Genomic DNA, 26,274 nt, shown 5'->3' with positions numbered 1-26,274 from the left:
TTTATCACAATAAGTAAATTGTTTGTCTCTTTACACATATTTACCGTTATAACGGGAGAAATAAGTAAATAAAGCAGCATTACATAATTTTGATTCGATGAATTTTTTTTTAAAAATTCATATAAAATTTGTTTCTACAAAGCAACTCTGTCGGAAATGTGCCTTGAAACTGGCAATACATAATCAAGCTTATCGCGGTTGGAGTTTTACGCAATCGACAGTTTCGTATAAGTATTTAAAATCTTAAGTTTACAAAAATAAAATAAAATTTTATTCAGGTGTTTTTTTTTTGTGAGAATTTATTATTTTCTTTATTATTTTTACATGAAAATGTATATATTGTAAAAATAAGTTGTTCTTATATATTATTATACATTTATACTCCTTTTTCTTTCTTTAAAAATAATCAAAAATATTTCATTTGTTAAATTCTAATTGAAAAAAGCCATTTTAACCTTCTAATGCGTATCGAATAAAAATTTGTTTGTAATTAACGTTAATTATATGTATCAATTTATGTTTAACATACCAATTTTTATTTTAAAAACAAAAAAAAAACTATTTAAAATTTCTCAATAATAAGTATTTTACAGTCTAATATTGCATTAAAAGGTAAGATTTTTGTTTATAACTAATAGTTTATTGCATCCATGCTTTGAAAAAGTTTGGAAGACATTTTAGTTTTACGTTCTAATTGAGAGAAGAAAATTAAAAAAAAAACAAATACAAAATTACAGCTTAATTAAAAAATATGGCTTTAGAAAAATAAATCCGTTGTTAAATTTAATATTTAGAAATCTTTATCCCAACCGGTAATGTCATCTGGTGGTGGTCCTTCGGGATCGGGAGGATAATCATCAAAGTTAGTGGTATCTGTAACACTTTTAACTGTGGGCTTTATGGGTGGTTCTAGGGTGCGATTTTGTAGACCCCACCAATAGAAGCCGTCAAACCATCTGAAATAATTAAAAATAATGTGTGTTAAAAAAGGTAAATCAAAATATATATTGATATATAATTTTCTAAAGCAAAAATTATAAAAAATTTGTGAAAACTAAAATAAAATCAGCGAAAAATTAAATTTTTGAAACAGTAAGAAGTTTAAGTTATATTTTGTAATGTTCTCCCAAAATTACAAACCAAGAGGCGAAGTATTTGTTTAATTTTCTTTTCTGATTGCCCAAAAATAAATTAAACCGTCCGGTTTTAAGTCTTGCCAATTTGCTAGAGTTTAGAAAATTATAGTTTCATATATTATGATGAGAAACTGTGATGACAAATAGTAGGCAACTTACTACCAATATTAAATTCCGAACTGTATTTACTTTCTTTTCTTAGCTTAATTTTCTTTTAAGATTCGCCGGAATTAAATCTAAAGCCTTTATTTACAAGGTCTGTTTTTAGTCTTGCAAATTTGCTCGAGTCTAGTAAATCACGGACTCATGTGTTATGATGTGACTTGCTAGACTTGCTGTATTTGCAAGGTTTATAATTGTAGCTTACTATGAAGAGTGAACTCCGAACTCTATTTGTTTTCTTTGATTAATTTTATTTTTAAGAATTTTTTTTTTATTTAGAATTAAATTTTAAACCCATTTTTAACGAGGCTCGCTTGCAAAGGTTTCTTATAGTTTGATATATTCTGGTGTTTTAGACTTTCAGGATTGAAAGCAGTAGTTCTTTTGCTAGATTCGTTGAAGTTGCAAGGTTTACAAGCGTAGTAAACTACAAAGTGGGAAAAAAATGCACAGTACAGTACACAGTACCACAGCATTATCCGCCATAGTCACTCAGATCTCACAGGGCTTAAACCAGCAGAGGCCTTGTGAACGAACTATCCTAGTGGCACTTGACCTGTCGAAAGCCTTCGACACTGTCAGTCACGCCACACTCTTCCAGGACATCCTGCAGTCCACAATACCCAACAACACGAAGAGATGGATAGTGAACTATCTGAGTGGCAGGCAGTCGTTCGTGGAGTTTAGAGACAAATGCTCAAAACCCCGTAGAGTTAAACAAGGAGTCCCTCAGGGCGGGGTCCTGTCGCCGCTCCTGTTTAACTTCTACCTCTCTAAACTCCCAGTGCCCCCACAGGGCGTAGAGATAATCTCGTATGCGGACGACTGTACTATATTGGCAACAGGTCACAACGTTGATGAGCTTTGCGGTATGGTAAATGGTTATCTCAATGAAATCCACAATTTCTTCACTGCACGTAACCTGCAGTTATCACCAACGAAGTCATCAGCAACACTCTTCACCACCTGGACGAAGGAGGTAAAACTGAATTTAGGCATCATGGTCGACGGCGTACAAATTCCGACAGTGAACCACCCGAAAATCTTGGGTGTCACTTTTGATAGCCTTTTTACCTCCTCAGCACACGCCACTGCAATCACGCATAAACTGCGAAATAGGAACAAGGTCCTCAAAGCACTAGCCGGCAGTACTTGGGGTATGGACAAAGAAACCTTGCTTGCTACCTACAAAACGATTGGCCGGTCAGTGGTCAACTATGCTGCTCCAGTGTGGTCGCCTTCGTTGAGTGATACCCAGTGGAGAAATATTCAAAGCTGTCAAAACGCAGCCTTAAGGACAGTCACAGGCTGCCTTCAAATAACCTCCGAACACCACCTTCACGAGGAAACCAAGGTTCTACCGGTCAAGGAACACAACGTCATGTTGACGCAACAGTTCCTTCTGGGATGTCATCGGAGGAGTCATCCAAACTTCAACATCACACAGTTGGAATCTCCCCCGAGGCATGTCAGACAGGACCTTCGGAAATACGAGGAGAACATACAGAGGTATGTGCAGGATCCATTTGATCGCCGCTCGTATATGACAGCTTTGAACGACATTCACAGAGACGCCATCAATTCCGCGGTAGCAGGATACCGTATGAATGTCGTACTTGGAGGTCGCCCACCACCGATAGCAGACGCCGAGAAGGTTCTGCCGCGTGGAACAAGAGTCGTTCTGGCACAACTTAGATCAGGATGGAGCAACAGGCTTAATGCCTTTTGGTCTCGCATAGACCGTGTCGTCCTTAACTTATGCCCAGCATGTGGTCAGGGTCCTCATGACACCCTCCACATATTTAACTGTTCAGCCAACCCTACTTCACTCAGTCCAATGGATTTATGGACTCATCCTGTTGAAGTAGCTCAATTTCTTGGACTTGAACAACATGCAGAACCACCAGAACATCCAGATTGATTATTGTAAATTGTTCATGCTGCTACAACAACAACAACAAAGTGGGAATTCTGAACGGTATTTGTTTTCTTAGCTTAATTTTCTTTTTTAATTCCCTATAATTAAATTTACAACAAATTTAAGTAAGTTTTAATTCCCAAGAATTAAATTTTAAACTAATTTTTTTTACTGTTTGTAACGTATCTTAGTCTTGCAAATTTGCTCTAGTAAATCACAAATTCAGTAGCAATTTAGCTAGACTAGCATTCGCATGGTTTAAAAGGGTAGCTTAATACGAAGAATGAATTTCGAACTGCATTTGTATTCATGGGTAAATTTTTTTTTTAATTGCCAAGAATTCTAAAGAATTAAAAAACTTATTTTAACAAGGTTTGTTTGCAAAGTTGATCTTGTAAATTAGTGGGAAAACTGTAAAATTATATTCCTGCATTATTTTTACTTACTTATGCTTTTGTATCTCACTTATGCCACCACGCTGATAACCCAAACGTTCTGCTGGATTATCTCGGCATAATTTCTTGATAAGATTGCGGGCATTGCTTGTAATGTTACGGGGAAATTCAATGGCATCGATTCCTTTCAATATGATGTTGTATGTTCTCATGGGATCCGAGCCGGTGAATGGAGGTGTACCTTTTGAAAGAGTTTATTGAAATGAATTTAAATAGTTACAGCAAAACCACACAACTACATACCTGTTAACAATTCAAACATTAAAACGCCCAAAGACCAGTAATCAGCACTAATGTCATGACCGCGATTCAGTATCACTTCCGGAGCTACATACTCCGGAGTGCCACAGAAGGTCCAGGTTTTACGGCCAGATTGCAGTTTCTTGGCAAAACCGAAATCCACCAATTTAACGTAACCCTTTTCGTCCAGCAACAGATTCTCAGGTTTCAAATCTCGATAGATGATATTGCGTGAGTGCAGATAATCAAAGGCCTCTACCACACAAGCTGTGTAGAAACGAGTAGTAGAATCATCAAAATTGCCTTTGTCGCGTAAAATTGTCCACAGTTCACCACCCAGACAACTTTCCATCAGCATGTAGAGATACTTTTTATCTTTAAAGGTCTTAAAGAGTTTGACAATAAATTGACAATTGGCTTCGCCCATTATTTCCTTTTCGGACATTATATGCTGCTGTTGACGAGTTTCCACAATTTGAGCCTTTTTCATTTGTTTCAAGGCAAATGAACGATTACCATCGCCATTGATTTGCACCAATTCGACACGTCCAAAGCCGCCTACACCCAAAGTTGCAATGACACGCAGATCGGTAAGATTAACCTCACGAAATTCTTCATTGATCCTGCAAATAAACAAAAAAACAAATACAAAAGTTAAATAAATTATTGCAACAAAATTTATTAATACAGTTTACTTACTTTCTTCTTTCCAGGGTTCCTTCATCGTCATAGCGGTGTTTAATTTCATCTAAATTCGATATTAGTTGATTAAATGTTTCACGATCAATGACCAAACAAGTAACGCCATCCGGAGAATCACAAATAATGTTGGCCGTACGCAAGTCATCTCTGTAAATACACAATACACATAATTCAAATTATTATTCTATCTATCCATATTTTATAGTTCTTCCCCCACGAATATGGGGGTTTATCTTTTATGCTACTTACCCTTGCAGAGCCTTCTCTCCAAAGAAATCTCCTTTTGTTAAAGTACGTATGAACTTCTCTTCTTGGGTATTGGGTAGCTTTATTGTAACTCTAACCTGGCCCTTTGATATTATAAAGAATGTATCACCTCTAGCTCCTTGTCTGACAATATAATCGCCCTCTTGGTAATGGGTTTCTTCCAAAATATCCGAAATTTTAATAAGAGTATCTTCCTGGAGATTTTTAAATATAGGCACACTGTATTTAGTAGGAAGAAATCAATAAAACAGGAAACTGAATTAATAAAAAGTAAAATGTTAATAAAAAAACAAAGTAAAATATATATTTTTTTGTTGCACATAAAATTATCTCATTCATAGACTACATCCTCAGTCATCGAACTTTTTCTATTTCAAGACCATCATCATCATTGTAAAGTAAACGCGGATGGATCATTGTGCAAGTTTGTCTTTTTATTTATTTTTTTTTTTTGTATTTATTTGGAAAAAATATCAAACAGAAATGAGAGAAAGTTTTATTTGTAAACAAAAACATCATTGCCACCAGTAACCAACTACACGATGCTGAATATGGTTGGGCTGGCTCAGACTGGTTGGTTGGTTGGTGGGTTGCTTGGCTGGTTGGTTGGTTGTTTGGTTCATTCGTGGTAGGCCTTTAAGCAAACAGACAAACAAAACAAATAAATGTTTGCATTTATAAATACTTCGCTTAATAATTATGGTGCTGGTTAGGGTAGCGCAATGCTATAATTCATATTGCAGTGACGATATACTAACGATGAGCATGACCACCACCAACCACAACTTTTTACAGACCTCACGTTATTATGTGTGTGTTTTTTAGCTTTTTTTTTTGTTATTTTTTCACAATTTTAGCAATAAATGTATGATGTTTTTATTGCTTTTTATTAATTGCTCAAGTTATTTGTATATGGAAAATTATTACTTTTTTTCCATGCCTTTATTAACAACATACAACATTCCCTATTAGTTGTTGGTTTAGTTATTTATTTGCTTGTTTTTTTTTTATTTTTACATACATCCATCTCTATGTAGTGCTAGGTAAATATTTAGCAAATTTGATTTCACTTTTATAATTTTGTCGCTGTTGTAAATGTTGGAAAGAAAAAAAAAACTGAAATACGGATAAGCCGACCAAACACCTTGGTAAAAAACAAATAAATTAGAGACTTAATGCAAACACTTAAAAATGCTGCAAGTTTGATTTAAATGATTGACGTTTGATTTATGTTGATCTTAGGAACGTGTTTTACTAAGGGTCATTTAACTGGTCTTAGATGGCCCCTTAAGGTTGTTTTATAGTATCTGAATTATCATCAAAGATAAATGTGAAAAAAACGTGAAAAATAGTTTAATCATTTAGTTACTTTACACCAAAGTAAACTAAAGCACATAGAAACTCTCCTGTCAAAAACCTAACTCAGTTGTCAAAAACCTAAGTGGTGAGAATGTATTTGAAAAAATCTATGTGAAAACAAAAACAACAATCGTATGTGTGATGATTTTGTGCAATTCTTTTGTTTGAGTTTTTTTCTAGTTTCCGCTCTATGTGTATTTCTCTATCTATACACTGGAGTTCCTGATTTTCTTCAGAATCATAATTCAAATAGAGTAAAATTGGTTTTAGCAATTACATGAGGTTCAAATTCAAAACTTATGCTCGAAAACACTTATTTTTTACCTATGTTAAATTTCCTTCAAACGACACTAACCGTTTAGAAGTTATAGATTTATTTCCCTCTTTTTTTTCTATACCCCTGTGCAACGTGTCAAACTTATAACACTTTAGCTTTTGTGGGCAAAATGTTCTGTAATTTGAATCCTTATCAGTTCATAGCATAAAGCTTATTCGACTAATTCCCAACGGGGAACAATAGCAAAGAATGTATTCAATGCCTTCATCATCTTTAATCAGAGATGTGTCACCGAACTCGATTGCAGTAAAACCAGTCAATTTTGATATTCAACACACCCCCATCTTTGATTGCTCAAGTTCTAAGTCCTTTGGTTAAAACTGAGTTTGTAAGTAATGCTAAATATAGCCTCTACCCTAGCAATCCTCCGGAAATCAGAAGCTGAACTGTAGCCATCTTAGAAAGGAGGAATAAAATGAACTAACGACTGTTGGATCGAAATTAGAGTTTCGTGTTCGTTTTTAACCGAAACGAATAGTTTAAGGTGAAGTAACATAATCAGCCCAATTATGAATAAAAATTCCCCGGGAGTTTTTCCCTTTTCTTATTTTTAACATAGGAAAAAGGGAAAAAACATCCGGGGAGTTTTTATTCATAATTGGGCTGAATGTCTTTCGTATGGAAGGCAAGGAAACTACTAATCCATATTTGGAAACCTTCCAATAAAAAATATTACCAATCTTTATATAATTCTTCTGTACGTGTGTTAGTAACTAAACTCCTCCGTAACGGCTGGGCCTATTTCGATGAAATTTGTTGTGTGTGTTTGAGTGGGTCTCTGGATGGTTTAGATTCACAATTGACCTATAGGAACAATGGGCATGGCACCTCCCATACAAAGTAAAAAAAAATATTATTGCATTTGTGGAGTACTATTATAGTGGGAGTCGTCAAACTTAGTGTGAGCTATGGCAGAACAACGTTTGCCGGGACAGCTAGTTCATTATAAAATATTGTATCGAGAGCAAGATTCATTGTTACATGTTTACACAGAAATGCACGATAGATCATGTCGCTTCATTTGTATTTATGAGTGGTGTATATATTATGGTCCGTTGGAATAAACACATTTTTCGAGTGTCGAAAGAAGCATTCAAGTGCCTCGGTTTTCTGAAACGGTGTATTTACACCACTTATATCCGCCCGAAAGTTGAATGCAAATCGCATGTGAGCGCCAGAGTGCCAGAGTGTCCAAAAAACCGGCAAATTTGAAAAAAACCGGTTTTCATTATAGTATTTTAAAAAAAACCGGTTAAACGGTTTAGGTTTTTGTGTTCAAAAAACCGGTTAACCGGTTTATATTAAATTTTTATTTAATATGACAAAGTTCTCCTTAAATTTATTTTTATTTGTGGACGCTATTGGGAAATGTGTTATGAATTGTGTACTAAATCTTCGGAAATTTTGCATTTTTTAATTCTTAATAATCTATCTTTATGTAATTATTTTATATCTTTTACGAAATATCGTCAAAGAAAATATATTTCATTAAAACCGGTTAACCGTCTTACAAAAACCGGTTTGTAAAAAAACCGAAACCGGTGGAGTTTACAATGATGAAAAAACCGGTTGACCGGTTTTCGGTTTTGGATACTCTATTCCTGATACACGCTGATTTTTATGTAATACTCGTTTCTCATAAAGAACTCATCACTTTGTGGACAATTGGCCAGTGGACCACATAACACACGACGAGGAAAATCAGCTGTACTGTCAGTATGTGGAACAGATAGTTCAAATCGAATGTTCGCAAACACTACTCCCACTTTACTCCCTCACATAATCTATTTTACTAGTTCCACCACAATGCGTTGCATGAGTAGGGGTCATCCCCTAAATGCTAGTCCAAGAAAAGAAAATTATTTCTTGTTTCTATTATAGCCAAATATTTATGAAACTATCCCAAATTCAAACCCGATCGGTTTTCAATTTCCGAAACTGTGGTTTTTAATTTGTTCGTTTTTTTTAAATCTCCAAATCAAAATAGATATTGAGGGTTGTTGTGGATACAACGTTATATTTTTCCCATCTGCAGATATCCTTAATTGCTAGAATCTCATCATAATCCCTTCAGATGATAATGGGTCTAGTCGTTCATTATGAGTTTCGATTGAAATCACTGATTCCTTGAAGAAATAGTCAGACTGGTTTAACTCTACTGAACTCATAATGAAAGAAGAGATCCATTATCATCTGAAGGGATACATAAACAAATAAAATGTGTCCTTTTGGAGCACTGAGAATACACATATTCGGGAAAAACCATTGCATCCACTGGTACGCCAATTACACTGCTAGTGTCATCCTGGTGAGCAATACAGAATCTCAATCAAGAAGTTTTTATTGCCGCAATTTAATGAATTACGACTGGAGGACAAATTTTTCCAACAGGAAAGAGCAACTGCACATCAGAAGTGGCGCGACAGCCTAAGGTCAATAGCTATGATCGCTAGATCGATTCACAAAAATCATCAACCAATCAATCAACCAAGTTCTTTAAATCAATTAAAAGAAAACCCTTATGAGAAATATTTCACAAAGAGCAAGCCAGTTATGATCCAAATTAGTTGGAGACCATTGAAATGAATGTCAATTGATTCAATGACGACTATTCCATTTAAAAATCGAACACTTGACAAGAATAATATGGAAGTAATATGGAATATTTATCCTTATTAAATTGTAATTTTTACAAACATGAGATAAATATAAACATCAACCTACCTTTTAAGAAAGTCTGTGTATTCCGCTTGGCGTATTAGACCAGTACGCATCATAATGGTTTGGAAACATTGACGTTCGATGGCCCATAATTTACATTCAGAAATAGCTGTTATAGTAGCTGTACGTTGGCAATTATATAGAATGGCCAATTCACCCAAAACTTTAGCTCCAGATAGAGTGGACAAGTATTTACCCTCGCGGGAAACTTCAACGCGGCCCTCTATAAAAAATAAAAGAAAATAAAGAAATATTTAATAATGTGTTTAATAAGACACAAATATAATAATTATAAACAAGCTGAAGCCAAAAAGTCATAACCATCTTACCATCTGATAGCTCATTGTCCTCATTGTTTATGGTCTCTAAATCTTGATCTTTAAGGTTACCCGTACGTCTTTTTCGCGCATAAGTATGTATAGGTACTATTAGCCGAGGTCTGGGTATAACAAATTGATCATTAAACTTTTGCGAACCTCTTGAGCTCTTGGACGATTGAGCGGATGAAGTGGAAGAATCGCTATTTTGACGAGCATGCAAAGTGGTTGGATTTTTCGTATTTACATTGAGGTTTTCAAATGTGTCTGCCAGCTGTTCCACATTATTTTGCATATCTTGTTTAATGTCTAGCGATATCTTGCGATGTCTAGCATTATATTTCGGCATTGTATTTATGGAGGTTGGTTTATTGTGATTGAGTTTATTGCCAACATCATCTTGTTGTGGAGTATATGAAGGAAATCTTACGGATTTGGAGCGATTTACGTGTGTCATGGAACGAGGTTTTGGAACGGGGGCTGGCAATGCTTGAGCTAAATGTGGCTCGTTAGTAGTAAAAGAACTTAAACTACTATCACAGTTATTGGCAGGTAACATATTCTTCTTAAGGGCTTGTGGTTGTTTTGATATCACAGTTGGGTAGTTTTCACCATCATCCCCAGCAGTAGTGGGATGAAATGATGAATGCGCTGAATGTTGAGTATTGTTGCGGAGCCATGAATTACTCATACTTGGATTGGTAGGGCGTGTATTATAAATCATGGTTTGAGACCTCTTTAAAGAAGGAGGTTTTATTGAAATTTGCTGCCGGGGCCTTTGCTGTCGTTTTTCAGTGCCATAACCACTAGTAGATGAGGTGTCATGAGATTGATTGTCATTTTGTAAGGTTGGCTCCTCCGTGATGGGTTTATCCCAATCGTAATTAGGCTTTATGGCTTTTTGCCTGAGGGTGGAGGGCTTGTAGCCATTTAAGTCTTTCAATGTATGAACTACAGACTCATCTTTGCTTTGACGCTCCAAGGCACGTATTTGCTCCAGATTCATTTGATATTTACTAAGAGTTGAAACACCCTCCTTTAAGTAACTGCCACCACTGTAGATTCCATTGCTGCTAGTGTTATGACTTTTTATTGAATGTGCATCTTCGGTTGAGGATTGCGGAGAGTATTCGCTTTTATTAGGTACTTGTAGTGCTGCATTTGAATTGTTATCATTTGCTCTAGGCTGGCCAAAATTCTGATGGGCTTGACACCAATTGGCTTCATATAACTCCACCATGGCATGATTGCGGTCTAGTGATAAACTCGCATCTACCGCTTTGCCAGGATATCGCTGAATTTTCATTTCTTGTGTTTTTTTTTATTTTAAATTCTTTTTCAATGAGGACGGTTGATCAATGTTAGGCCTTTAAAGTCATTATATTTTGATTTTTACTGCAAATATTCATGATTTTCTATTTGTTTTACCATAAAATGCTGTTGGTAACGATTTTCACTATTTGTTTGAAATATTTATTTTATCTTTACGTGATATCGCGAAATCTTTCGCTCCGACTACCGACGACGAGTATATGTGATTGTTTGTGTTTTACTACAACTAGACTTTGCTAGACACAATTAAAATAAAAATCAGCAACTAACAAACAAAACGTACTTGCCCGTTTGTCTTCAAGACGTTATTTATTCATTATGTAGCATTCATTTTATTCCAATAAATGACGAGTACAACATATTAAAAAAAATTGAATACAACATATAAAAAACTAAAAAAAAATTCAAAACTGAATAAAAACCTAAACAATGTTTTGCGTAATTGAAAAACTTCGTTCATTGATTGCATACCAAAATACGTACGAACATGCTGATTATTATATTAAAGTGTTACTTCTTCTTTACTTCTTCTTATTGTTCGGTTTTGATACCCATCACCAAAAAGATGGGAGGTATATTGAGTTTGTCATTCCGTTTGTAACATATTGAAATAGTGATTTTTTTAATTTTTCTAAGATCATAAAAATCATTATATTCCGACTTAAATCTTTTTTTTTTTTGAGAACCGAATCTATTATTCAACTCAATCCCCAACAAACCGAAACATTTAAATTTGAATCGATGTATAGATTTTAGGATTTTCATTATCTTAAAAAAAATCAAATAATTTTTGGTGTTTACTCACTTTTGACACGATATAACTATGTCCGTATGTCTGTTGTTGGCACGATAGGACCTACAGGGAAGGACTTAATGTGATTAAATTTCCTCAAATGATCAGAAATGTTTGGTATTGAAAATGGTCAAAATCGGACAAGTAGAACCAGAGTTATGGATCAAACAGTTAGACAAACTCCAAAAATATTTTTCAAAAATTCTTGAAATTTTAGTTCCTATGATAGAAGCATAAGTTCTGCAGAAAATTATAAGAATCGGTCCATGATTTCTCCCAGCCCTACACAAATTTCTTCCCGGAATATGGCTGTATGGTCCATAAGTGGATATAGAATAACAGTATCCAGCAAGAATAAATAAAAAGAAACCACAAATTTCTTCCCGGAATATGGCCGTATGGTCCATAAGTGGATATCGAATTAACAGTATCCAGCAAGAATAAGTAAAAAGAAACCACAAAACGAAATTTTGTTTGGATCGGTCTATATTTGACCCTGATATATAGTCCACTTTCTAATGTCTTTCAAATATCGTTATTAGGTTGAAATTCGACATTAATAATTCTAATATACAGTTCCGAGCATTAAAGAACGCAACGCACAGTGGTATAGAAAAAAAGAGAGAAATCACCAGGGGCACGGCCAGGGGTCCCCAAAGTAGGACAGCTCTATTTTGGTTCGTTGACGATATATTGATTGATACTAGAGTATCCAAAACCGAAAACCGGTCAACCGGATTTTTCATTTTTGAAAACTCGACCGGTTTCGGTTTTTTGAGAAATCGGTTTTTGTAAGACGGTTAACCGGTTTTAATGAAATATATTTTCTAAAAATTTAAACATATTTTTGAAAAACTTTGATACCATTTTTAAAAATATTGTTTTATTTTATAGAATATTATAGCATTTGACAATATTTCGTAAAAGATATAAAATAATTGCATAAAGATAGAGCCTTAATAATCAAAAATGTTAAATTTCTGACGATTTAGTACACAATTCCTAACATATTTCTTATAAGCGTCCACAAATAAAAATAAATTTAAGTAGACCTTTTTCATATTGAATAAAAATATAATTAACCGGTTTTTTAAAAAGACAAAAATCAAAACGGGTTTTTTCAAAAACACACTTTTTCGGTTAAACCGGAAACCGGTTTTTGAAATTTCCCGGTGTTTTTTGGACACTCTAATTGATACATCAATATATCGGGAATTCTCCCGCCTCAGTTGCTATTTAAAATCGAGAAAATCCGCTGAGATATAAGGAAAAAATCGGGAAAAATATTTTTTAACCTTAATTTTTTTTTTCACCAAAAAATTTATTGTCATAAATTTTTTTTCACTAATAAATTAAAAAAAAAATATTTTTAATTTTTTTTTTAAATTAAAAAAAAAATTTAAGAAAATTTAAAATAATAAAAAAAAAATCGGGAACAATATTTTTAAAAAAATTTTTCTTTTAAATTTTGTTTACCTAAAAATATTTAAAATTTGTATATTGAAGTACATATAAGTTGGTGAAGGGTATATAAGATTCGGCACAACCGAATATAACACTCTTACTTGATTTTGCTTCTGTTTCTTTTATTGTTTTTTTATTTATTATTATGTATGCATTTTGTTTTGGTTTGTATAATTTCTTTTGAAGTGTATGGGAGTGTATAAGTGTTTTTTTTATTGTAATTATTATTACAACATACTTGCTGAGTAATTATAATAATAGCAACGCATCATCAATTTTATTGAAATAATAGCACAAGGTGCTAAACTGATAAACAGCGGGAAAATCGAAAGGCCCCTAGATGGAGTGGCTTCGTTTTCCTTTCTAAAATATTCCAATGGCATTCCAGACAACCTTCCATAGTAAAGCATTCTCAAAAGACCTCAGCTCTAAGTATTGCACTAAGTAAACCAAATGAATTTTATTGAAAAGAATTCCATTAAATTTTAGTTAATTTTACTTGCTGAATATTGATTCAAATCATAGTAAATCCATTTCGTGAGATTTACACTACAAATGAAGTTAAAATTATTTTAAATACTATACAATTGCAAAATCGGCAGAAAATCCATATAGAGTTCAATCGATATCGAAATTTTTAAATGAGAATCATTATTTATCAATACCGTTTCGATATTGCGAACCCTAAATTCACTATACGCAGAAAAACTATAATAAGTTCTTGGTTTCAACAATAAGGTTTTTCATATTTTATAATTACATGATTGTGTGAAAAATCTAACTACAACTAAATTATGATACCTATAAAATAATATTGTAATATTTATAATCATAACATGATCAAATATTCAACAATATGACCTTTTATATTGGGGTAAGGAACATTTTATTTGGAGGATATTGAAGGATACTACCAATTAATTTCAAAATATTGATGAATGCCAACGTTTTACACGATAAAAATTATTATTAGGTTAGAAAATCTTTTTTCCGATTTTGACCGATTGTAGGTCCAACTTACTATGGTCTTATATACGTCGTTGCAAAGGTCTTTGAAATATCTATCATTATTAATGACTTAGTAATAGGTCAAAACACGAGGTTGTCCTGGTTTTTTCCTCATATCTCAGCCATTTGTGGACGGATTTAGCTGATTTTAAATAGGAAACTTCTCGAAAGCATGTCTGACTGAATTATTGAAAATTTGGATCCCGAAGATATCTGGTGTCTTCAGAAAATCGATTTCAACAGACAGACGGACATGGCTTAATCTACTCCGCAATCTATAAGGATCCAGAATATATATACTTTATATGATCGGAAAATTTTATTGTGGAAATTACAAACGGAATGGCAAACTTATATATACCCTTCTCACGAAGGTGAAGGGTATAATAACCAGAAATCAAATTTTTACATATCCATATTATGGTTGAGGTGGAATCATAATTTGATTGTATACAATCACATAATTGAAGAATTGTCCGGATTTAGTAAGACTTTGCATAGAAACATTTTTTAATGATTTGAACATTAGTTTTAAGGATCAAAGTCTTTGTAAAAATTTAATAAGTATTTACAAATGTTTACTTACATACATATGTTTTCTAACATTTATTAAAAATCCCACTAATCATTAAAAACATGTTTCACAATATCGAATGAAAAATTTCGTTCGCATTCTAAGCGAAAGAAAACTGGTACATTCACATAAATATGAAGTTAGGGACACCAAAATCAGGTTTCTATCGCTTAGAATGCGAACGAAATATTTCATTCGATATTGTGAAACAAGCTATAAATATCAAAATATTTGATTACTTGAACCATAGATGACAACTAGATAGGTAACTGAGAGCCAAAAACCTAAGATATCTCATTTCTTCCGCACTATGTGTATATATTCTATGACTTGAACATTTTGTTGGAATTTGACTTGAATGTATGTAAGTATAAATTTATTTTAAACTTGAACAAATATTATAATATATACAATTTTTCTCAGCCAAAAATATTTGGCATGAATTTATGTTTCCTTTTTCCTGGAGAAGTTCCATACAAATTAAGTTTTAAAAACATTTGATAAATTTTAAAATTGATTATGAATAAATAAATTGATAGCCAATAAATTTTAATGCAACTATAATTCAATTACTTGTCATTGGACTGAAGGCTGGCGTTACACTTGTTTTAGACTTTAATTTTAGCAAGCATAATTATCGGGATGCTTCTGTGTCTAAGTTTAACTCTTTGCATAAATTCCCTTAAAATTAAAGATCCCTTAAAAAATTATACAAGTACTTTAAGATAAATATTAAAAACAATTTTTGGTGAAAAAAAATTTGTTTGGTAAAAACAATTTCGGTGAAAAATATGTGAACAAATCGAGGTAGTCGCGGTTTTTTGCTTATATCTAAGACATTTGTGGTCCAATTTTCTTGATTTTAAATAGCAATGTATGTTTGACTATAGCGGTTATATTGAAATATTTCATAGTCCACTTGCTTGATTTCTAAAAAAGTTGTTAAAATTCAGCAAAATTATCTGTTTCTACGCGAGATAAAGGTGGTCCATGCCATAAAAATTCTAAGTGTTTTTAAACAATTTATATAGCATAATCGTATTTCAATCGAACTTGGTGGAATTTATCTTGTTTAGAATAAATCGAATATGTCTGAATATATATAAGTGAAAACCCATGAAAATCTCTCACCCCAAACTGGACGAATCCGTAAACATTTTAGCTCATGTCAAAATCACTTGGTACATCGGACAAATTTATTTAGATCCAATAGTGTTACAACTATGAGACAGCCAAGGTCATGAAAAAGGTTCTAAGGAGTGTTGTGAGAAGCTGTTGTATAAACTTTTCCTCTTCTTCGTCCAAACAATTTAGTTCTTGGATAATGACATAAATACAATCATACAATCTACAAAATGTCTGACCAAGTTTCTGTCAAGATATGCGCCCCTTCTCTAAAAGATATGCGCATAGAGTGAGGTGTGAAAGACCTAGCTTCGCAATGACATAGAAAATAAGGCCTTTACTCTTTTTTCCCTCTGGTACGCCCATGTATGTAAAACGTAATTATATTTACATTGTGTATGTGGGTTAGAAATTCTTTTTTCTACAACAATTCGTTTAAATTCCATTTTGTTTTAAGATTTAATATAAGATTTATATTACTGGTGATATTGGAAAATATTTCATAAAAAACTGTTTGTGAAAAGATAATTATCAATTAATTTTAGTTCAATTTGAATTGAGTAACATAAACAGAACAAGTTCGTTTGGGTTAATTCCGTGATCTGTCACAGAGTGTGTCAGTAGTGTCAATTTACCTTCAAAGTCAATGTCATGTTGAAGTGACAAGTACCTTTCATATAAAGTTTTGGATCGATAACAAGTGCCATTAACCGAAGAGCCAGTCACATAATTTGTACTATGGCACTTAGTTTGACCTTTCCTTTCCTTCCTTCCTAGGTTTTCTATGAAGAACATCATTTCTTTATCATTTCTGATGTAATCTTGTTAAATCTAAAGTTTTGAACTACTTTGCATTTTTTTAATTTTTAGAAAGTTTAAACAGATACGCATACTTTTTTTATAATTTAAATGTATAAAAAAATATGAGATTAATAAGAGAAGGTTAATTTTCAAAAATTAGGTTAAAATTCCAACTAATCTACTTTCAATGAAGTGAAAGGCCTTTCTTTATATTTAGAATAACAATAGAGAGAAAGAATCCGAGATTACAGAAGTCGCATCTAGAATTTGATGTTGTACTAAAGGTATTTGCTGTCAAACCATGAACAACGATGTTTTACGATCGCTCTTTGGCATCGCAGTACTCTAAAAACAAATATGTATATTGTTTACATTTCTGGAATCATTTTCATCTAGACATTAATCTTAGGATGAAACTGACTGATTTAAATGGTGCTATAAATACCATTAATGTATGAAAGAGCATTCAAATTAAGTAATGATATTAAAGACAGGTGATTGTCGACCAAATTTGAGCGTAAGGAAGTTCAAATAATCGTAAATATAGAATCATATTTCACTATTACAATGCATGTTCTAATACTGCTGGAAACCAAAGAACCCAAATTTAAGATTTGAAATATGTAGATTAAGTAACAGTAATTTGTTTAATAATATAAACACATATATAAATGAATTTGAATAATTAACTGCTGACATAAAATAAATATTCAAACAAGTATCATTCACTGCTAGTTTTAAGCCATGAACCAACCAACCACCCATTTTTATTTATTATTAAAATGTTTTATTCAATTAAAACATTTGCATAGCGTCTTAAACTAGTACAAAATTGAATTCAAACAAGTTCTTTAAATAAATCTTTTTTTTCTTTATAAACACCCGTATAATGACTCGATTATGACTAATACCAATTAATTACTGGACAGCTTACTGAGAGAGCGATTTTATACAGTTTACATACGAGTTTATGAAGTGAAAAAAAAGACAACAACTGAAATAAATTGCGAGTACCAACAGCAGCAGCTACAACATGCAAGGTCAACAAGTCAGTTAAAACAAATAATAAAATGGACAAAAAGAAACGAAACGAAACAATCCGCAAAAACAGAAACTGTGAATTTTGAATTAAAAAAAAGGAAAAGAAACCTGTTTAGTTACTTAGTGGACACATTTGAATCGCTGAGCACGATCATTATAGTTATTAACGGTTCTTAAGTGTTAATTTTGTTTGGTAGCGCTAGACAATTTACTCTACTCGTTCAATTGCAGCAACTAATCTTATGCAATAACCAACTAACCAACAATTACCATAAATGTGTCATGTAAAACTAAAAGTACTGTGGTGTTGTTAGTTCATCACATATAATGGGTTTAAAATCATTTCGAACTCAAAATCTTCTTCAACAACATTTTGGGGAACAAAATTTGGATAAAAATCAACCTTAACTCGTATAGAATTTTATTTATTGAAAAACATTCATAAAATGTATAAATTTTTATTAAAGAAACAAATTGACTGATGACTTACACACATCTTCATAAAGTAGGTAAAGACTGTTGATCATGATACGATCGAAATCAAGCCTTAAATAGCATTTCAGCGAAAGAGAAATGGTTTTTCAAAATTCAATCGTGATTCTATTTTATATCAGGACGAATATCGTAAAGATCGTGCTGAAATATATTGATACTGTTTAGGAGCTCATATCAGGACAAATATCGTAAAGATCGTGCGTAAACAGAATTAATCCATAGCGATCAGCAAAGAGCTCATGTCAAATGTTTCAAAGAAATGTTGAGACAATTGGACCCAGGAGCTTCAAAAGACGTATGTATGTTTGTAAGATCGAGTCATGAAAATAAACATAAGTTGGGGTTAAGAAACGAAAATTCCAGAAATATTGTTCACGTATATCGATATTCGTAACAACTCTTGGAAAAAAATCGACAATTAACTACGTCCCATTAGAGCAACTTATATTGCTCAATTTACACATTTCAAGTATCTAATCGCATGATCATGAATCATAGTCCAAGATTGAAATAATTAGGCAGAATATTAATGATAATCAGGGTCTTGTGACAGTAAAATTGAAGAATATCATGTAATTCATGTTGGCCTAAACATAGTTGGCCTAAACAATTCGGAGCAGACTTCACCATTAATTATATTGATCATAGATATTACATTAAGCTTAGTTCTTCTACTGTACAATGTACTAAATTTGATTAATTTAAGTCTATCAGTGTATGATGGAAGGTTTATTTCAGGATTCCAAGCAAAAGCATTGATGAACAGCGAGAAGAGAATTCTGCTTGGATACCTTGAATTGCCCTCTTTTGTATATGGTATATTCCAATCGGTCTGGCAAACAAATTGCTGAAATATATTCATTAAGGACTAGAGGGCCTTTATTTTCATTTATTGAGGTTTCGGTAATCAATTGGTTTAAGATGAGTTGGGCTGATTGGTCTTCTGCATACGATCCTCCATGCGGACTGGCTTAGAAGCCTTACACCACGTTTATATAGCGAGCCGCTTGTTACAAGATCCGACGTCCGTTTTCAGCCACCTCTAATATGAGGAACAGTCGCTGGTAGTTGTTAGCTATTGGTTATTTGAAGGCGCCAATCACTCACCTTGACGTTCCAGGTATCGTAGGCACTCAGAACTTCTTTGGAATCCGGAGCTACCTGTAAACCCTCTGAGACCTCGCGACTGCCATTGCAGCTTCTCTACAGAACTTTGCACTATCCGAAACCTGTGGACGCGCCCTGTAATATTCAGCTATACTTCCTTAGGTCGTGGAATGAGCTCACTTTAACAAGACCATAAATCTCATTTCCGTACATGGCTCAATCCACTTCCGATCACTCATAAACTCTGATATTTATATTGCAATATGCTAACTAGAGATATAAACCCAACTGAAAGAATATTGACTGGTCATATATAAATCGTTTTCCAATAAGAGCGGTTGTTTGTAACTTTACACATAGATCCGGTTGAATTTTAGAGATGCCCTGGTTTTTGTTGACTTTGAGAACGGTTTCAGAAAACCCCACAAATAGAAGTCCAATTGGCTCATCTCGCACAATCTCCGCTATATAACAGTATGCACTAACGAACACAACCTTTATGAAAATTGTTTTTCTAATCATACTGATGATAGGTGCTAATATTTATTCCGTCAGAAACTTTGGTAAGTTATACATGAATCATCTTATCTTTGAGTTCCCAACATTTGATAATGCAAGTTTTCTTTATTTCTCATTTTCAATTTCTACAATACCCCTCAAGAATAATAGGCTACTGGTTAAATGTTTGGAGGGCGCTGAAATTAACTTTAAATTAATTACATGTACTAATGTATCCCACACAAAACAAAGAACATTAATATGATTTTCAAAGCAACATTTTGGTTTTTACTGGTTTGTTACTCAAACTAATTATTTCTAAAAATCATAGGGGTAATTTCAGATAACATTACCTCATTTTGCCAATTTTTTAATTGCGGATGCTTCTTGGAAAAACCAAAAAAAACATAATGACTACAAAGACCTTCAACATTTAGACCATGTAAAAAACGTTTACGCTTAAATGTCTTATTTGAATAACCTTTATTATTACAACTGCTTGTAAGTTAACGATGCAAAAATCAAAGAAACAGACAATCAATACGTGTGTTTAAAGATTACAAAAGTCAAAGGTTATTTAAACGTCATTATAACGTATTTATATAATCAAACAAATATTGAGAGAGAGATAGAGTGAGTAAGAGAATATTAAAATAGAGAAAGAACACTATTTCTTAAATCTCTTATTAAGAAGCGATTATCTCTATTTGTTTGTTAGCTGAAAACCTTTTTAATTTTGCCCAAGTTAGAGGGGGGAATTTGTTGAAAATTTCAAACACACCTACTACATCATACGAGTGGCTACAATTGGGGGTACACAAAACCTTAATATTGCGATTTTCTGTTAGTTTCGTTGGTACAATAACCATGTTGTGCCGCAACATTATTAAATTTCCGTCCAATGACCGAAAAAAAAGAAACACAAAACCGGAATTTAAATGCTACAGTAACTTGAAATATTAAAATGATCCATCCATTCAACATTTTTGTGATTAAATTTTGTATTTTTTCATACAAAATAAAATATATTGGTGGTTGGTTTTGTGAATGCTTTCGTGCAAAAGACAACAAAGACCAGAAATTAAAAAAACACGATTCCGTATTGAAATGATGGGAGAGAACAAAAAGAATGAATATGCATAGATAGAAATGAGAGTAAATAGATAAGTAGCAGCAGCAGCAACACTAAGAAGAAACTGGAAAAGACACAAAAACACACATTACGTTGTTTTACATAAAATCACTTTCACTTTTTTTCGTTTTTCTTTTAGATTTTTTCGCAAAGAATCAATTACCATGTTGAGCAAAACGAAACAGCAGATAGATCATAAACCAGAATACAAGTCAAGACTCAGAAACGTGGTGGTTTGCTAAAGTGATCAGTTTCAATCCATTTCCAACATACATACATGCACTCAAACTATACCTACTATGATGAAAATTATATAGTCGGTATGTATTATGAATAACAGCTGTTGCATGTATTGAAGCCATAACGAATGCATAACAACAACAACAACGGCAACAATGCAACTCAGAATTTTGAAATCAGGAAATTTTATACTTTAATTTAAATCAGCTGCAGGTATGTAAGTATCTACATACATCGAAACTATCTTACATACATTCTTTTTACACAAAAAATTAATGTATTAAATATCACATATACTCGTACATAGGTAGGTAGGTACACAATTTTAATTGTTTAAGTAAAGTAGTACATTTTAATTTTCCATTATTATTATTATTAACAATTGAATTTATATATTTCTTTTTGTTTTACTTTATTGAACATATTTTCTACTCTGAATAATTAAATAAATATTCAATTTTACACCAACATACACACACAAAAACATGAAATTATTTCAAGAAAACACTTTTTGATATGATTTTATTTCTTTTTTTGCTTCCGTAATAATTTTTTGTTGTTAATTTTTTGTTTGCTTTTTGTATTGTTATTGTATATTTTGTTAATAAGACAAAACTAATCACGAAGTCAGCAAAATTTGTTGGTGTAGGCACTTTCAAAACCGTTATGTTATTTAGTCCGAAGACACGTTACTCCTCGTGCAAAGACCGTCTAACGACTGACTGAATGACTGATCATCGCATACAAAACAGATGTATGGATGGATAGTGGTTGTAAACAACAGAACTCTCAACTCTTCGAATGCGAAGACAAGACGAGACAAGCCAAAACATAACACAACACAACACAAAACAATAATAATCACTGCGAATAATTAATATTAATGCTTTTTGTGTTTGTTTCTTTGCTGGTTGGAGAGACAACGAGTATGAGAAACAAATTGAGAATGAGCGTGTGAAAAAATAACAAAAATCATGAAGAGAGCAATTGCAATTTGTAACCTTTTAAATGCAAAACTGGGGAAAATGTTCGTAACTGTGTTGCCATATCAGAAAGGGCTTTTTTGGATTAGGGGATGGATACTGATTTTGTCGCAGACCCACAGAAGTATATATATTCTGGGACCTCATAAGATTCTAAGACGATCTAGCTACATATTTCCGTCCGTCTGTCTGTTGAAAACACAAAAGAAAGGAGCTAGCTGGCTGAGATTTTCCATAAATACTCTGTTGGGTATTGGCAATATCGGTCCATGATTTCACCTAGCCCCTATACAAATATCCCCCCCTTGGAATACAGTTTGAGCAGTCATAATTATGTTGATTATTCGGCAATTCTGTTCTAAGTACTCCTTCACATTAGTTCTAAGTACTCCTAAATTATGCTGTAAAGTATGGCGAAATTCGGGTCCCCATACAAGATCCCAATCTGAAAATGACTTGAATATTTATAGGTTAGGTTATATAGGCAGCCAGTATTACCAGCTCACTTGGGTCAATGAATGCTCAGGTACTCAAGAGGTACTTCACATGTCGGATTGGGGACAATGCTGAACCAACCTTACGCTTGAATAAACGAATCTATGTGGATGTTAGGAAGCATCCACACTCGATACATCCGCTACGCCGTGCATAAGAGGACTAACCATTGTCGTAGAGATAGGAGATGCTCATCCGTTTCCTACTCATCCTCATCATGACAACTTCTACTTACGGGGCACCAATTAAACATTGCCCAGTAAGCACGGATATAAAAATTTGTAGCCGAGCTCGTGATAGCCCCGTAAAGAACATTGACCTATGATGGTCAAAAACGGGCCATGTGATCCTTCATATCGAGCAATTTGTCAAACTAGACCATCTGAGCTGAGTAGACTCAAACAATTTACGCTGTGTGATTTACAGCAGGAGAGCGGTAAAAAGACTAAATGATCGATTTGGTCGACTTGCAGACGTGAGCCTTTTTTGGCCAGTTCATCCTCAATAGCATTGCAAAGTACACCAGAGTGACCTGGCACCCAAAATAACTCAAGGTTAGGAATTCATGTACCAATCTGGATGTCGAATTTATCCTGTAGCCTGAATCACACCGCCTTCTGAAAACGGAGAATATAGAAGCTACCAGCCACCCCAACAGCAGACTTGGAGCCATCTGTAAGGGTAAGGGAGTGCAGTAATCAATGTTCACAGGGATAGAAGAGATACATCCCAGAATAGACGCATGGCCGGTACAACCAGACTTCCATGCACCTACAGAGCTTAGCCTAAAAGTAGTCCATTACTTTCATAAGTTCTGGTACAAATTTTGGTTGGTTTTGACTGCTGGGGCAGATGTGGTGTTTAGTGACTTCACAACATCAAAGAAGCAGAGTGGAGAAACCTCTTTTTACTCTAGTAATCACTTCCGATGCGTGTCGAGATAATGTAGCATAGACTCTCTAATTTAGCTTAAATTTTGAATTGCTCAAAAGTTTCTTGACATGTCACACCTTACGATGCTCATAAGAGGGCTAAGATATGACCACAGCGCTCTCAAGGACTCACTTTCAGCGATTACTACAGAGAAACCCAATTCGATGCCGGGAGGACGAATCTACTTATAGAATTTCGTCGTGAGCAAATAAGGCTAATTGTTTCTTTTATTATAGGACACTGTATAATTGAGACTGTGTCCCACCTATTCTGTCAATGCCCGGCTCTGACGAACTTGAGGGAACATACTTTTGGAACCCGCTTCCTCTCGTGTTTGGAAGAGATATCAAGGCTCCATTCTTTCATTAGAGAGTCTGGTTCAATTCTCAAGACCCCTTGTATCCTTCTTATCCTACTTCAGAATACTAAATTTCATTTAACAATTTAATTCTTAACATAAAGTGTATTCTTTTGATGAAAAACAATACTAGGGAATATTTGGTGATATTTTTAAATTTGTTTGGGGACAATGAAGAAAAGTATCTGGCAGCCCTTATTAAGAAAAAAAAATGTTGTTGTTGAAGTCGACCCAATTGTATTCGAATTCTCTTCTCTGCATGTAAATCGCAGCTGAGAGAGTGATTTTAGTGTAGCCAACTTATAAACACAAGAAATACACTTGAAGAAATGCTGCAGTTAAATACATAATAGTAAAATTTAAAGTTGCGGTTAGGTTTTTTTTGCAAATACTCGTAGGAATATAAATAATTCCGTTAATAAGTGGATATAAATCCAGTAACAATAACTGTAGTATCAATATGGTTTTATCATAAATAACAACTTTTTGGCTTTTTAAAAAACATAAATGAGAAAACGTTTAAGTATAATTTAAATTTACTGACCTTCCATAACATAAACAATGCTACCAACATCGCCCTCTTTGATAATAAGACTCTTTGCGGCATATTTAACTGGGTACATGCAATCCACAATTTCACGTATTTGTGTGATATCGAGATTTTTCATAAAATCATTATCCAATATGGCAGATTTGATAATTTCACGGGATCTGAAAGAAAATACAAAAAAAAAATAATAAATAATTTGTTTAAAAAAACCAATAACTTTGAACTTTGTGTAACTAAATATTTGAAGTTGGGTAATATATTTATGTCTGTTTAAAGGTCTTACTTTGCGGATTTGGGAATTTTCATTAATTTATCTTCAGCTTCTACTAAATCAATTAAAGGTTCTGCACTATAACCCTGACGTTTGATACGTTTCGGTTCAGTGGTGGAGGGGAATACTCTGGTCGATTCCATGCCAATGGTACAATTGAAATCATCACAGTCGGTTTTGTGATGTTGCAGAAAGACTTGAGTTAAAGGTTTAACCACCTGCCGGAATTTATCGATTTCATTTTGTAACTCCACGACTAGAGCATCTTTGGTATGACATTCTTCTTGCAGGCGAGCTATGCTCTGACAAAAGAAACGATTACGTTCCTGACACTCAATCAAAGCATTCTCCTTTTCCTGCAAAATCACACGTAAGTGTTCAATAAGATCGGCCATTTGTTGATATTCTTGGGATGACCTTGAAGGAGGTCTTTCTGTATTGTGGTCCGAATGATGATGATGGTGATGATGATGACAACTGTGATCTTTATTACTCATATCACAATGTGATGTTGTTCTGTTAAGATTTTTCGCACAATGAGGTGACGAAGCCGGTTTCACAGATTGAGTTTCTTCTAAGAGCTTTTGTAATTTTTGAATCTCTTGATCCTTATCACACACTGTTAAACGAGTATATAGCAATTCATTGCGTAAATCTGCAATTTTCTCTTCCGTTTTACAATATTCTTTGGACGTATGAACATGACGCAATTGGCTCATGTTTGTCGATATCAAATTAACACACACTCAATAGCCAACTGATCGGAAGAAATAAAATTAATTACATTGTAAGGGCCACCAATTGATTGAAAGGGAAAGTTAGTTAGTTTGTTTTTATTTGGCTTAAGTACGTGCTGCTAAACACAACCACTTCCTAAGTGAACATAATTCGTTTATATTTGCACGATTACATGTTTGCGCTCCAATGCCTATAATTATGATTTACATTGTTGCTTGTGTCTATCTGTCTGTCTGCCTGTCACCAATCCATGGACTGGTGCTTGTAAATTAACATGGTAGAATTGTTTCTTTTATATGTTTGTATGTATGTATATTTCAATGCCAATTTAGTTTGTTCAATGTTAAATTTAAAAGAAATACAATTAATTGACAACTGAGCTCCATTATAAAATAATATTTTGAACATAAATTACCAATATTTGTACTAATTGAGTTCTTGTTTCCATATTTTTGGATAATTTTGTTAAAAATTTGGTAATTTTCAAACTATGTATAATAAATTGAACAATGCATTTTTTTAAAAAATACGAGGGTTACTACTTCTGTTTTGAGAATAGCTAACATCTATGTAGATACTTCAAATTTGTCGTTGGCATCGTTAAGTTTCACCCGAAGTTAAGTTATGTTTCACCCGATTACCCGGACTTGAGCATTTGTTTTCAAAATTGAACATTTTAAAAGATTTATGGGGACATTTGGGTTGGGAACGGGAGAACGGAG

General features: G+C 33.4%; 1 protein-coding gene across 4 annotated transcripts in view; it reads right to left on the bottom strand.

The window, feature by feature from the left end:
- Positions 1-281: 281 nt before the first annotated feature.
- The window catches only part of for (cGMP-dependent protein kinase for), a 92,844-nt gene continuing 66,851 nt past the window's right edge, over positions 282-26,274 (bottom strand). For 2 of the 4 annotated variants that reach the window (XM_065500590.1, XM_065500591.1), the window contains 7 exons: positions 24,538-24,704; positions 9,301-9,520; positions 4,863-5,099; positions 4,611-4,760; positions 3,915-4,534; positions 3,663-3,852; positions 282-956 (listed from right to left, as the gene is read on the bottom strand). In XM_065500590.1, the coding sequence (XP_065356662.1) occupies positions 791-956; positions 3,663-3,852; positions 3,915-4,534; positions 4,611-4,760; positions 4,863-5,099; positions 9,301-9,520; positions 24,538-24,704 (1,750 nt within the window). In that variant the 3' untranslated portion in view covers positions 282-790. Of the gene's footprint in view, positions 957-3,662; positions 3,853-3,914; positions 4,535-4,610; positions 4,761-4,862; positions 5,100-9,300; positions 9,521-9,626; positions 10,978-24,537; positions 24,705-24,826; positions 25,170-26,274 lie in introns of those variants that run through there. The other 2 variants (XM_065500593.1, XM_065500592.1) reach the window with 2 other exon arrangements.

Source organism: Calliphora vicina, chromosome 2 (genome assembly GCF_958450345.1).
Source record: "Calliphora vicina chromosome 2, idCalVici1.1, whole genome shotgun sequence".
Taxonomy (NCBI): Eukaryota; Metazoa; Arthropoda; class Insecta; order Diptera; family Calliphoridae; genus Calliphora; species Calliphora vicina.
The sequence above is the reverse complement of the archived record's forward strand: the minus strand, read 5'-3'. Positions and strand labels throughout refer to the sequence as shown.